This window comes from Nicotiana sylvestris, chromosome 2, assembly GCF_000393655.2.
Source record: "Nicotiana sylvestris chromosome 2, ASM39365v2, whole genome shotgun sequence".
In the NCBI taxonomy this organism is placed as follows: Eukaryota; Viridiplantae; Streptophyta; class Magnoliopsida; order Solanales; family Solanaceae; genus Nicotiana; species Nicotiana sylvestris.
This window is the reverse complement of record NC_091058.1, coordinates 200434626-200447573: the sequence shown is the minus strand read 5'-3', so window position 1 is coordinate 200447573 and position 12948 is coordinate 200434626. Positions and strand designations below refer to the sequence as shown.

Below are 12948 nucleotides of genomic sequence, written 5' to 3'. Positions count from 1 at the left end.
CCACAAACAACGCCGAAACCTATCAAATCAAGTCCGATTGACCCCAAATTTTGCACACAAGTCATAAATGACATAATGAAGCTATTCCAACTTCTTGAGTCGGATTTTGATCTCGATATCAAAAAGTCAACCCCTCGGTCAAACTTCCAAATTGCAACTTCTCGTTTTCTCCATTTCAAGCCTAATTAAACTGCAAACTTCCAAATAATTTTCCAGACATGTCCTAAATCTAAAATCACCATACAGAGCTATTGGAATCATCCAAAATCCATTCCGGATTCATTTACTCATATTTCACATTTCGGCCACTTTAATTCAACTTAAGCTCTCTTACTGGAGACTAAGTGTCTCAATTCCTTTCAAAACCTTTCCGAACCCGAACCAATTTCCCCGGCAAGTTACATAAGACTGTGAAGCATGAATTTAGCAGTGTATGGGGAAACGATGTTGTACTTATTCAAAACAACCGGCCGGGTCATTACATTCTCCACCTCTTAAATAAACGTTCATCCTCGAATGTACTAAGATTATTCTTAGGTTTCAAATTTGATGTTTCTACTTTTACACATATACTCGTGGTGATCCCATATTACCGTATTCGAAATAAGTCCGACAATACCATTTCAATTGAGACTATTTATCTTATTCATATTTGTACTTTAAGATGAAATTTCCTACACTCCAAACATCTTCAAAGTGGTCCGATTTTCACATCAACACACGGTATTAGTCTCGATTGTATATAGCAACCCGTGCCTATGCACAAATGAACTTTTAATAGCGCTTAAATTCATTGAAATTTTTGCGTGGTGTACATTCTCCCCACTTAGGGTCATTCATCCTCAATGAGAAGTAGAGTCCACCCTCAAACACATAACGTAACTTATCTCTTTATTCGCACATCTCAATGTCCCAAATTTTTCTAACTCTCAAATTTTTCAGAAATTTCGGGAGAGTCTCCCCAGTAATTGGGCCAATCCACCTGTCAGAGTAACACCAAAACAACTCCTAACAACACATCCTCAACTCAACAAATCACCACAATATATATATCAGTAACACTAATCTCCGCATTACAAGCGTGACATTATCATAAAGATATCTGGACATGAAACACATCATATGTATGACCTTAACCATATCTCTGATCTCAATAGTTATTCATAATCGATTACAACATCACCAATTAACCTCATGTTAACAAAATCTTGTTTCAAACCTCCACTTTACTAACAACAAGGCATGAGGACCTCATAATTACTTATGCAAATAAACGACTCACATTTAATACCACCTGGGCACTTACCTCGTAGGCTAAAATTCAATAATTACAATACAATTTGGCAAATTATGCACAGAGATATTCACACAAGAATTTTCAAATAAGCCTCATAGGCATGACTCCCTATAAGTACTATTGTACAAATTTTTAATTTCACAAGGGAGAATTGAAACTTATACATTTTTTTCACCACAAGGACCTCATCCTTATATAACATCCATCGCAGCTTGTAGCCAAGTTTAAATATTTCATATCATATAAAAATGTGAGGATCCTGTCCTCAACTCTGAATCACAAGTATTTTACACATTGTGCCAACAAAATTTTAGATATCCTTTCTTCCTTCTTTCAAATAATTTCAGTTAAACAAAATAATTGAAGTGACATGATTTAGTAGTTTGGTCATAACTTTCTCTACAGATGTCCAAATGCCTATTATAATATGTTTCGGAAACCTAGATTCAAAGATCTACAACTTTCGTTTTTGAATCATCCAAACATTCTTTGTAGATCAAAAGATATAAGCTTCCGAAGTCGGAATAGAGATCATGCGGAACATTTTTGATGTGCAGCCGCACACCATTTTGTGCGGTCCGCACAATATTTTGTGTGGTCCGCACTCCCCTCTGCGGTCCGTATGTTTTTGGTGCGGTCCGCACTCCCAAAAGTGCCAGAACCATCTCCGAGTTCCGAAATGCCTGGACTCGCTCAAAACTCACTTTAAAACTCATCTGAGGCCCCCGAGACCTCAACCAAATGTACCAACACATCCCATAACATCATAACAATTTAGTCGAGCCTTCGAATTACTCAAAACAACACCCAAACACCAAATCTACCTCGGGTTCAACACTAAGGACTTAGAAACTTTCAAATTCCACAAACAATGCCGAAACCTATCAAATCAAGTCCGATTAACCGCAAATTTTGCACACAAGTGATAAATGATATAATTGAGCTATTCCAACTTCTTGAGTCGCATTTTGATCTCGATATCAAAAAGTCAACCCCTCGATCAAACTTCCAAACTACAACTTCTCGTTTTCGCCATTTCAAGCCTAATTAAACTACAAACTTCAAAATACATTTCCAGGCACACTCCTAAATCCATAATCACCATACAGAGCTATTGGAATCAAAAAAAATCCATTCGGATTCATTTACTTATATTTCACCTTCCAGCCACTTTAGTTCAACTGAAGCTCTCTTACTGGAGACTAAGTGTCTGAATTCCTTTTAAAACCTTTTCGAACCTGAACCAATTTTCCCGGCAAGTTACATAAGACCGTGAAGTATGAATTTAGCAGTTTATGGGGAAACGACGTTGTACTTATTCAAAATGACCGATCGAGTCGTTAGAATGTTCTTATTCTTGTATTGAATGATGTGTGTTGTATCATGTGTGAAAAAAATAACCAGGGTCCCCTTTATACAGGAAGAGGAATTCCGACATAGTACATATGAATTTATTACAAAGAAATGTAGCTAGTACAACTACTTAGCAGTCTGGTACAGATTGGTACTATTCTCGTAGGTGTTGTCAGTTTTGACCACGTGCCTAGGGAATTTTCCATTTATCTATGATAACCATCGATTTATGCTGCCCCGAGGTCGGACATAAAGAACCTTCGAGGTAGAAACCTCGAACTGTGCCCGCGGGCCCTCGAGGTGAAGCTACGAAAGACATAATGATGGTAAAATCGGGCTCTCCAATTTTATCCGTATATGCAAGCCAATCAACGAATTAAGGGGATTGCATTTTTGAAAAGTCGCCACCTAATGATTTAAGGTGCGTTAGGGAACTTATAGGGCTCATTTATAACTACGTTTGGTAACCAGAGACAGGGTAAGTGCTTGAATTATCCTAAGGAGAAGGTGTTAGGGACCCCTCAGGATCCACTAGTGTGGTTCCCGGCCAAACTGTTTTTGTGAATTTGTGCGGTTAGCAAATAAACAAGTATGGATCAAATAGCAGGGGATTTAAGTTTAAATACACTAGTGTTTGAAAAACAATTAACGAAAAGCATGATTTTTAAAAGAATTACAATCTAAGCATATTTGGGAATTTAAAGGGGGTGTCCAAAAATATGGATCACATCAATGTAATACCCGGTATGACACTCCTCAAAGAAGGGCTATACATTGTATTAATGCACCATTCATCATATCCATATCTACCCTTTCCCACCCCATGAAAGTAATTAAAGCGAGGATTGGTCTCGACCCCTATTGCATGTTGTTACCCGTCTTTTCCAATAATCCTAGAGGAGTTTAGGATTTCTATCATATGAGGGAGGTCCTAGGCAGACCCTCAGGTTTAAAGGCAAAATACTAGGTGACAAATAAGAACACATAGGACTGCATTTAGGTGGGAAAACACAAAAAACAGATAGAAGGCTCAGATATACTCCCATAAGTAATACACATAGACATCACGACTCATACACAGATAAGGTCCACATTTGAACTCAGAATCCTAAAGCATGGTATCTAAGTGATTTTAAAAACATAACAGATGGAGATTTGATCTGTAATTCAGAAAAAGGGGTCCTAAAAGGTTTGGCTACTGATTTTAAACCAATTGATAATTAAGTAGTATACATAAAGAAGCATGTTTCCAGTTTTGACAAATTTAGCACCTAAGGCTTGCTTGGGTGTAAAATAGTGTTCCAGTTATCAGGGTTACTCAGAGAAGACTTTTTGAATTGTATTAATAAACATGTTGTTCTAAATGTTCAGAATTCCGGAATTATTACTAGCTGGGTTAATCTATTTTTTTATCAATAATTAAACTAGAGATGCCTAAGTGGATATGAATGCATTTCAAAAGGCGTGATATCTAATGCACAAAAAATGCAGAGTGATGTATACGCAGGACCTGAGCAGGATTTTTTTTTCTAAATTCATAAGTGTTACATACTTTCAGAATATGCAGAATATATGGAAATGACCTGTTTATTAGCGTTGTTTTTATCCTAAGGCAGGAACTCTAAGTGTACATGGCAGCGCATAACATAATGGTAAAGTGCTAGTTATTAGCGGATTTTAATACATGATTTTATAAGGATGCACATGCTGAAACAATAAACATGGGATCTAAGAGCATGGTTTCTAATGCATGTATGAATCCTAAGCATGGTTTCTATTGCGCAATTAGGAATATAAACTTAATAACATGTTTTCTACCCTTAACAACTATAGCATGCATATTTACCCCATCCCTTTTCACTATCCATCCCCAGAGAGTTTTTACAACAGTTATTACAAACCGTTTGCAAAAATTACATAATTGAAATAATAAAAGAAAAATTTATACTATAGGGAACCTAATGATAGACCCAAAATCTCCAGAATGTCTCAAATGCCATTGGTTCATAGCCTTTCACATGATCCAGGTGTGTCAGAGTTCTTTAAGGATCTCAAGGGATCCAGGGCAGTGCTCACATCCAGATTCATAACCAAATTGAGTTAGTGTAGTGTGGAAGAGCCAGCCTTAATGTGCTAGAGTTTAGAGGGAGCTCATAAGGGTCCCTAAGCAGTCACATATTAAGGGGGCAGAACCTAGACTTCTAAGAGTATATGTGAGAGTGCTTGACATAGGTTTAAAAGAGTTGAGTTGGAAACAGTTTTGACAATGATTAGTTTGAAATAAGTTTTGTAAAGCAATAGAAGAGTTTGCCTTTGTGAAAACCAGTTTGAAGAGGAAAAGAAACAAGACAATCAGCAACTCAAAACCAAATCAACATACATAGTTCAAACACAAGTAGGGAAAGGAGGAATTGGGACAAGTGGATCATATGTGAAAGCATATTTGCACACAAGTTAACACCAGAGAAGTACTACAGAACTTAAATAGTCACAACAATAGTCTATTGTAAAGTGTTCATGCCAAGAGCTTAAAGGTATTAGATTAAGGGGTGCTAAACAAAGTTACACATTAGGTTTAGGGGGAGGATTCAGGATCACATAGTAACTAGGTTTCACAAACATATGCTTATAATGTATTGGGGATTAGGGGGTAGGGCAGAATTGTAGTAGAAAATGTAAGAAAGCAGTAGACATGCTGAATTACAGGGAAGGGGTAATCACATGGCAAAATAGGCATGCTAATTGCAAGGGAGATAGAAGAACCACAAGTAGAAGCATAAGAGAAACAAAAGGAAGTGCAATACAAATAGAGACATATTACTTTGGATGCTGTAAGTTAAACTGAAAACATACCAGTAAAAATTTGAGAATATGTGCAGAGTGAGGAGTGAAGAGCAATACAATGAAGGGAAGCAAAGTATTAGTGTGTAGATCAGTAGAGCAGTAGAACAATAGAGCAGTACAGCAATGTAATCACTTAGTTTGGGCTTGCAGCCGACTAATTATCAAGTAAACAACAAGAGAAGCAAGAGAGTATGTATGTATGTAAGAGAGAGTTCAGAACAGTGGAATTGTTCATCTGTTATGCTAAAGAGAGGGTATAGTATTTATAGTTTGAGAACAAGAAGGGAAATAAGGTAATAAGTATTGACTTAGCTCAATTATAGAAATAATACAAATCAGAATCAATTAAAGACCCGGACTCCCTTCAACTAGGGTGTCATAGTTCAAACAGGTACAAGTTGTATCAAATAAGGAAAAGAATTACTTATAAGACTGATTTTACCATAATAGGAGTAGTAAAAGCATGTAACATGTAATAATGACTATGTACAGAATATTTTCAAGTAAGGGAAGTGCACGTTAAATAACTAACAATAAATTTGTGCACATAATTAAGGTAGAGTACAATTTTAATTTTGAAAGTTAGTTCAAAGAATCACGAATGAGATTGAAAATCACAGGGAATCAACACTAACTAAGGAAAGTATCACAAGAGTAAGGAAGCAATTTGAAAAATCAGTACAGTAGGAAAATACACAAATTCATAGATTCAGGGAAGATATCGCAGGTCTAAGGAGATTACACAAAAATCAATATAAATTATTATGTGAACAATCAATAAAACATATAGTCGAACATATTAAACGATAAATAACATGTGTTGAACAAAATCAGAGAAACCTAAGAACAAATTAGAGCAGAAAGCACAAGAGCATATAGAACATACATGAAACCTAGAATGTTCATGAGAGACATGCAAACACATCACAAACAGACTCAAACTTCAAATCGAACACAGAAGTATTAGGGTTTCTTAACAAAAATGAACCGAGCAAAAATGAAAGACTCAGGTGATGTTTAAACATGCTAAAAATCACAAAGTAATTACTAAAAATTAGAAGGAAATCGTTTTTGCAAAAGGGTTTTGAAACTCTAGTCTGGAAAATGAGGAAATCGTTTGAAATCAGAGAAATCTTTTGAGGAAAACAGGTGAGAACCTTAAAAGACACATAGATCCATCACAGATCTAAAAATACCGGAGGATTTAAAGCTAGGGTTTCCAGAGAAAATCCAAAGGTGGAGAAGAGAACTAAAATATCACCGGCCTTTGGCCGGAAAATGTAGAGATCTTACTCGAATGGCCATAGGTGTCCCGAAAAACATGGCATGAGACCGGAGATAGGAGTGTACCGCCTCAGGGTCACTTGAGAGCCTCCATCGGTGACACATGTGTGAAAGACGGATACATAAGGTCGATGAGAGGTGGAAACTTCATGGTTTCCGTCAAGGAGATGGCCGTAAAGTGGAGAGACAGAGCTCAGGAGACGAAGGTTCTAGAGAGAGTTGAGAGGATTCCGAGAGACGAGTGAGAAGTGAGACGGGGGGGGGGGGATGAGAAATGGGGTAGTCGTTTAGGGGTTAATATGGTAAGTATTAATCTGGGACGTTGATTTTAATTAATCGACGACTCAGATCAAACGAGGGTTGGGCCGAGTAAGATTTTAAGTTTGGGTTGGGTAACTAGGCTAGTTTTTTTTTTGGCAATCCGCTAGGCAAGCGCCTAGGGCTAGTGTTTTATTAATATAAGAAAGGAAAAATACAACAATTAGGAAAAGTACAAATAAGGGGGATACTATCACCGATTTTATTACCCATATGCCTTGGCTATATAATCACTCCTCTGCGCCTCACATTGCCTCATGATTGCATCCTCATGTAGAGGATTCATGGTGTAGCTGCGGGCAAAAGTCTCACGAGGGCATATAATCTCATAGCCGTGTGGATATTTTTCCAAAGGCATAGGTGCAAGGCAACACTAACCGGGCTAAACCTTACCTCACTAATCCTATTGAGGCAAAGAAAAAGCCTCATCTTCTAGCAAGCATGTAAAAAATAGGAACTTGAAAGTACCAAGTACTCTATGATCGCCATAGAGTTTATAACACACTCTATGACGCTAATGCAAATGATGATGCTTTGAAAATGATAAACTAAAACAACATAAAAATTAGAGTCTTGCCCCTCATTTATCAAACTTGTGAGTTCTTCAATTTGAACTTCCTTAAAATCCTCTTTAATTTTCTTCAAATAATCTTCAAAATTCTTCATTTCTTCTTATCTATTGGACCTCGTAGATGTGGAGGTGGCAACCCCCTTTTGCTTTGCAACTCTCATTGGTAGTTTCCTGAGTGTTATTTCTTGAGTCACCTTCTTTTTTTCACTATTCTTTGGAGAGAAATCTCTGGTTGTAGCCGCCTCCTCCGGACAAGATTCAATCAATTCATCTTCTTTTGCTTCGTCGGAGCTGGCAACACGTAAGTTGGCCTCAAGTTTTTGATTAGCTTCATCTTGTATAACCATACACAATGGCTCATGCCTCTTCAGTGTATTGGGTTAGGGGTCTGGGTTAATTAGGCTAGAATTGAAATTTAAAAATGGCTAGTTGTTAAATACCTCATAAAAATAGATAAATATTTTATAAAAATGGCTAATAATTATAAAAAATAAAATTGATGCTTAATAAACTAAATTAAAATGATTAATTAGTATTAAAAATATAAATGACTAATTATTGAGTAAAAGCATAGCACAAAATATATAATTAGGCCATAATTGCAAAGTCATTGCAATTATAACCAGATAGTGCCATTTGGGCTAATTTGTGAAATACATTTTGTCTTAATAGGACCAAAAATGTCATATTAATTCAAGGATTGCTTTTGAAATCATCTGTAATGCAATTTATAATTAATTATTAGAGATAAAAATACTGGATAAATAAAAAAAGAATTAGTAAAAATATGAGGAAAATTATAGAAAAATACCAATTGTTATGAAAACCTAATTTTGATGGCCTATATGCAAATTTAAAATAATTTGAGGAAAAATTGGGTATCAATAGCTGCCCCTCTTTACCTGGGAAGGATGAAAGATGTGTCAGCTAAAGATATGATGGCCAATTTTAACCGAGCGGAATGGTTTGAAGAGATTTAGGCTGCACCCTGGTTTCTGAGTTGCCTACATATCCCTGGTTTTATAGGAATCAGGTCGTATCTAGTTCAGGATCCATCGGCAGAGTATACCGATGAAGCCATTTCAAGAATGGACGCAACATCTAGCTCAGGGTGAGAGAACGGATTACGAGAATGGTTAGGTTTGATATGGCTTGAGGGAACTGGAGTCGGATCACTCCTGCTGGGATAGTCGTTGCTCACCATCTTACCTGCAAATAGAAGCAATACAAGCATATACTGTGCATAAATTTAAACATGATGCAAATTCCCGTCGGACCATGAATGTTGCCTTTGGACAGTTAGGAATGGCATCCTCAAACCATGATGTCCTGGGCCATGGGTTGTTTGATGCAGGATTCGCAGGCCATGAGATGATGTTCTTGGGCTATGAGGATGGTGCCTCCGAACCATGACGCCTTTGAATAATGATATGCAAAGGATTAAAAGAGATCCTCAGGCCATGACATGGTGTTCTCGGTCTATGAAGATGGTGCCTCCAAACAATGATGTCTTTGAATGAGTTGGCAATATTTCAGCCCATGAAGGATGCAATAGTATGATGCGGACAAGACAAAGCTCGGTCTTGCGAATTGCAGGGCAGAGCTTAGCCCGTAAGAGAAGCGAGATAAATAGTGTTTGGGATAACACTTAGTTTCGAAGAAAATTGGAGGTAGAGCTTAGCCTCGGAAGGCAGAATGGTAGCCTTATGCAGATTGGAAGGCAGAATAGTAGCCTTATGAAATGTAGATGCCAATGGAGGGAGAGCTTAACCTCGGAAGGCAGAATGGTAGCCTTATGCAGATTGGATGGAAGAATAGTAGCCTTATGTAATGCGAATGCAGATGAAGACAACGTTTAGTCTCGAAAGGAAAAATGGTAGCCTTATGCAAATTGGAAGGAAGAATAGTAGCCTTATGCAATGCAAATACAGATGGAGACATCATTTAATCTCGGAAGGCAGAATGGTAGCCTTATGTAAATTGGAAGGCATAATAGTAGCCTTATGCAATGCAAATGCAGATGGAGACAACGTTTAGTCTCGGAAGGCAAAATGGTAGCCTTATGTAGATTGGAAGGCAAAATAGTAACCTTATGCAATGCAAATGGAAATGGGGACAATGTTTAGTCTCGGAAGACAGAATGATAGCCTTATGCAAATTGGAAGGTAGAATAGTAGCCTTATGCAATGCAAATGCAGATGGAGACAGTGTTTGGTCTTGGAAGGCAGAATGGTAGCCTTATGCAAATTGGAAGGCAGAATAGTAGCCTTATGCAATGCAAATGCAGATGGAGACAACATTTAGTCTCGGAAGGCAGAATGGTAGCCTTATGCAAAAAATAAGTTAACAACTGATAGTAGAGTTTTCTTAGATGATAGCAGATTGCGGCGTTGTGATTACTGGGAGAATTGTAACATATGGAACATCACTGGTGTGTGCTGATAGCTAAAGTTGTCAAGTGCAACGGTTCTGAGAGTTGTATTCTTGAATGTTCAATGTCCCATGAGCGTACAGTATGTTTAACAATTTCACAATCCTAGTGCCTACATCCAAAGAAAAATCATGAGTTTTGTAAGGGGAAATGTTAGTTCATATCCCCGCTGGCTTTGCTTGACCCGTGCGGCTTTGATCTGGTGATACCGTCAGTATTATTGGGGTAGTGTTGCTAAACAAAATAGTTTCAGTAATAACATGCATGATTTTGTAAAGGTATGACATAAATTAGAAAAATAATTTTTAGATGAACCGATGACTGTGATGTAGTTCAGGACATTGCAACTCTCTTGCTACGGATATTTGAGGGTCCTCCTCAAAATTCTGCCCTAGTTTGATGGGTCTAAGTTTCTGACTGCTGCTCATGCGACGATTGGCTGAAATTACTTCGGAATTTTGAGGGTCCTCCTCAAAATTCTACCCCAATTTCCAATTGTGGGGGGGGGGGATAAATTTTTTACTGATTTGTGACCGAACCCATAGGGCTGCCTACGTATACCCTCTTAAACGGGAATTTGGTCAGGCGTAGTTCAATTTACATCATATAAGGAAAGCATAAAGATTACACATAGTAACGCTTGACCCCATCTGAATTGATCGGGCTTTGGCCATACTTCTCCGTCTATTTCTGCAAGTATGAGGGCTCCTCCTGTCAAAACCCGGTGAACCATGTATGAACCCTGCCAGTTGGGAGAGAACTTCCCTTTGGCTTCATCTTGATGCGGTAAAATTTTCTTTAACACCAGCTGTCCCGGTGCACACTGTCTTGGCTTGACTTTTTTGTTAAAGGCTTTGGACATTCTGTTCTAATAGAGTTGACCATGCCATACTGCATTCATTCTCTTTCCATCTATAAGGGCTAGTTTCTCATAATGGCTTTTTACCCACTTTGCGTCACTGAACTCAGCTTCTTGTATGATCTTTATGGAAGGAATTTCCACCTCAGCGGGAATGATAGCCTCTGTACCGTAAACCAGCATATAGGGGGTTTCCTCAGTTGATCTGCGGACTGTGGTACGATACCCCAGAAGAGAAAATGATAACTTCTCGTGCCACTATATGTGATTCTTTATATCTTCCTCAATATCTTCTTGATATTCTTGTTGGCGGCTTCTATATCTCCATTCATCTGAGGCCTATAGGCTTTGGAATTCTTTTGTCTGATCTTGAAAGTTTCGCACATAGCTTTCATCAACTCCCTATTAAGATTAGAGCCATTGTTAGTAATGATTGCCTCTAGAATTCTGAATCGACAAACAATGCGATCGCGGACAAAGTCTGCCACGACTTCTTAGTCACTGCTTTGTAAGATGCTGCTTTTACCAATTTGGTGAAATAGTCGATGGCTACTAGGATAAACCTGTGTCCATTGGAAGTAGCAGGCTCGATTAGTCCAATAACGTCCCTTCCCCTGGCGGCGAACGACCATGGTGAGCTTTTTGTGTTAAGCTCAATTGGAGGTACCTTTATCATGTCTGCATGTATTTGACAATGGTGGCATTTTCGGATATACTGGATGTAGTCCGTTTCCATAGTCATCCAAAAGTAACCAGCCCGGAGTATCTTCTTTGCTAAGACAAAACAGTTCATATGTGGACCGCAGGTCCCAGCATGAATTTCCTCTAGTAGCGTGGATGCTTCCTTTGCGTTTACACATCTTAATAATCCTAAATTGGGAGTACTCCTATATAGGATTCCTCCGCTATGAAAGAAGTTGTTGGACAATCTCCGAAGTGTGCGTTTCTAAGTAGGATTCGCAAGCTCCGGGTACTCTCCCTTTGCCAAATATTCCTTGATATCATGAAACTAATGCTTTCCGTCTGCTTCCTCTTCAACATAGGCACAGTAAGCTAGTTGATTATGGATTTTCACTAGAATGGGATCAATGAAACTCTTGTCGGGATGTTGTATCATAGATGATAGGGTAGCCAATGCATCGGCGAACTCGTTCTGGATTCTAGGAACATGCTGGAATTCCGTCTTCATGAACCACTTTCTCAATTCATGTACATGATTTAAATACGGGAGTATCTTGGAGTTCTTGGTCGTCCATTCTCCTCGTACCTGATGTATAAGCAAGTATGAATCTCCAATCACTAGAAGCTCTTGAACGTTCATGTTAATGGCCATTTTGAGTCTTAAGATGTAGGCTTTATACTAGGCCATATTGTTGGTGTAGGGGAACCTGAGTTTGGTAGACACCGGATAATGTTGACCGGTTTCTGATATTAGGACTGATCCTATGCCAACTCCTTTGAAGTTTGCTGTTCCATCGAAGAACTTTCTCCAACCGTCATAGGATTCTGCAATGTCTTCTCCTATAAATGATACCTCTTCATCAGGAAAATACGTTTTCAGGGGTTCGTATCCTCCATCCTCGGGATTTTTAAGAAGGTGTTCAGCCAGTACCTGTCCTTTGACCGCTTTCTAAGTTATGTAAACAATGTCGAACTCACTCAATAGGATTTGCCACTTGGCTAACTTGACGGTGGGCATGGGCTTCTAAAAGATGTACTTCAAGGGATCCATTCTCGATATGAGATATGTAGTATAGGTGCAGAAGTAATGTCTCAGCTTCTGAGCTCCCCAAGTCAACGCACAACAGGTGCGTTCTAATAGAGAATACTTGGCCTTATACGGGGTGAACTTCTTACTGAGATAATAAATGGCTTGTTCCTTCCTCTCTGTTTCATCATGCTGCCCAGAACGCAACCGAAAGCTCCATCTATCACTGCAAGGTAGAGTAATAAAGGTCTACCTAGCTCAGGCAGGACTAAGACTGGTGGTG

General features: G+C 38.4%; 2 protein-coding genes across 2 annotated transcripts; both read right to left on the bottom strand.

Moving 5' to 3' along the window:
* Positions 1-11229: 11229 nt before the first annotated feature.
* Positions 11230-11633, bottom strand: LOC138886152 (uncharacterized). The gene is made up of 2 exons (XM_070167189.1): positions 11419-11633; positions 11230-11359 (listed from the first exon to the last, which is right to left on the bottom strand). The coding sequence occupies exons 1-2, from the start codon at positions 11631-11633 to the stop codon at positions 11230-11232; spliced, it is 345 nt and encodes a 114-aa protein (XP_070023290.1).
* Positions 11634-11966: 333 nt separating this feature from the next.
* LOC138886151 (uncharacterized) lies at positions 11967-12290 on the bottom strand. The gene has a single exon (XM_070167188.1). The coding sequence runs from the start codon at positions 12288-12290 to the stop codon at positions 11967-11969; it is 324 nt and encodes a 107-aa protein (XP_070023289.1).
* Between the last annotated feature and the right edge of the window lie 658 nt (positions 12291-12948).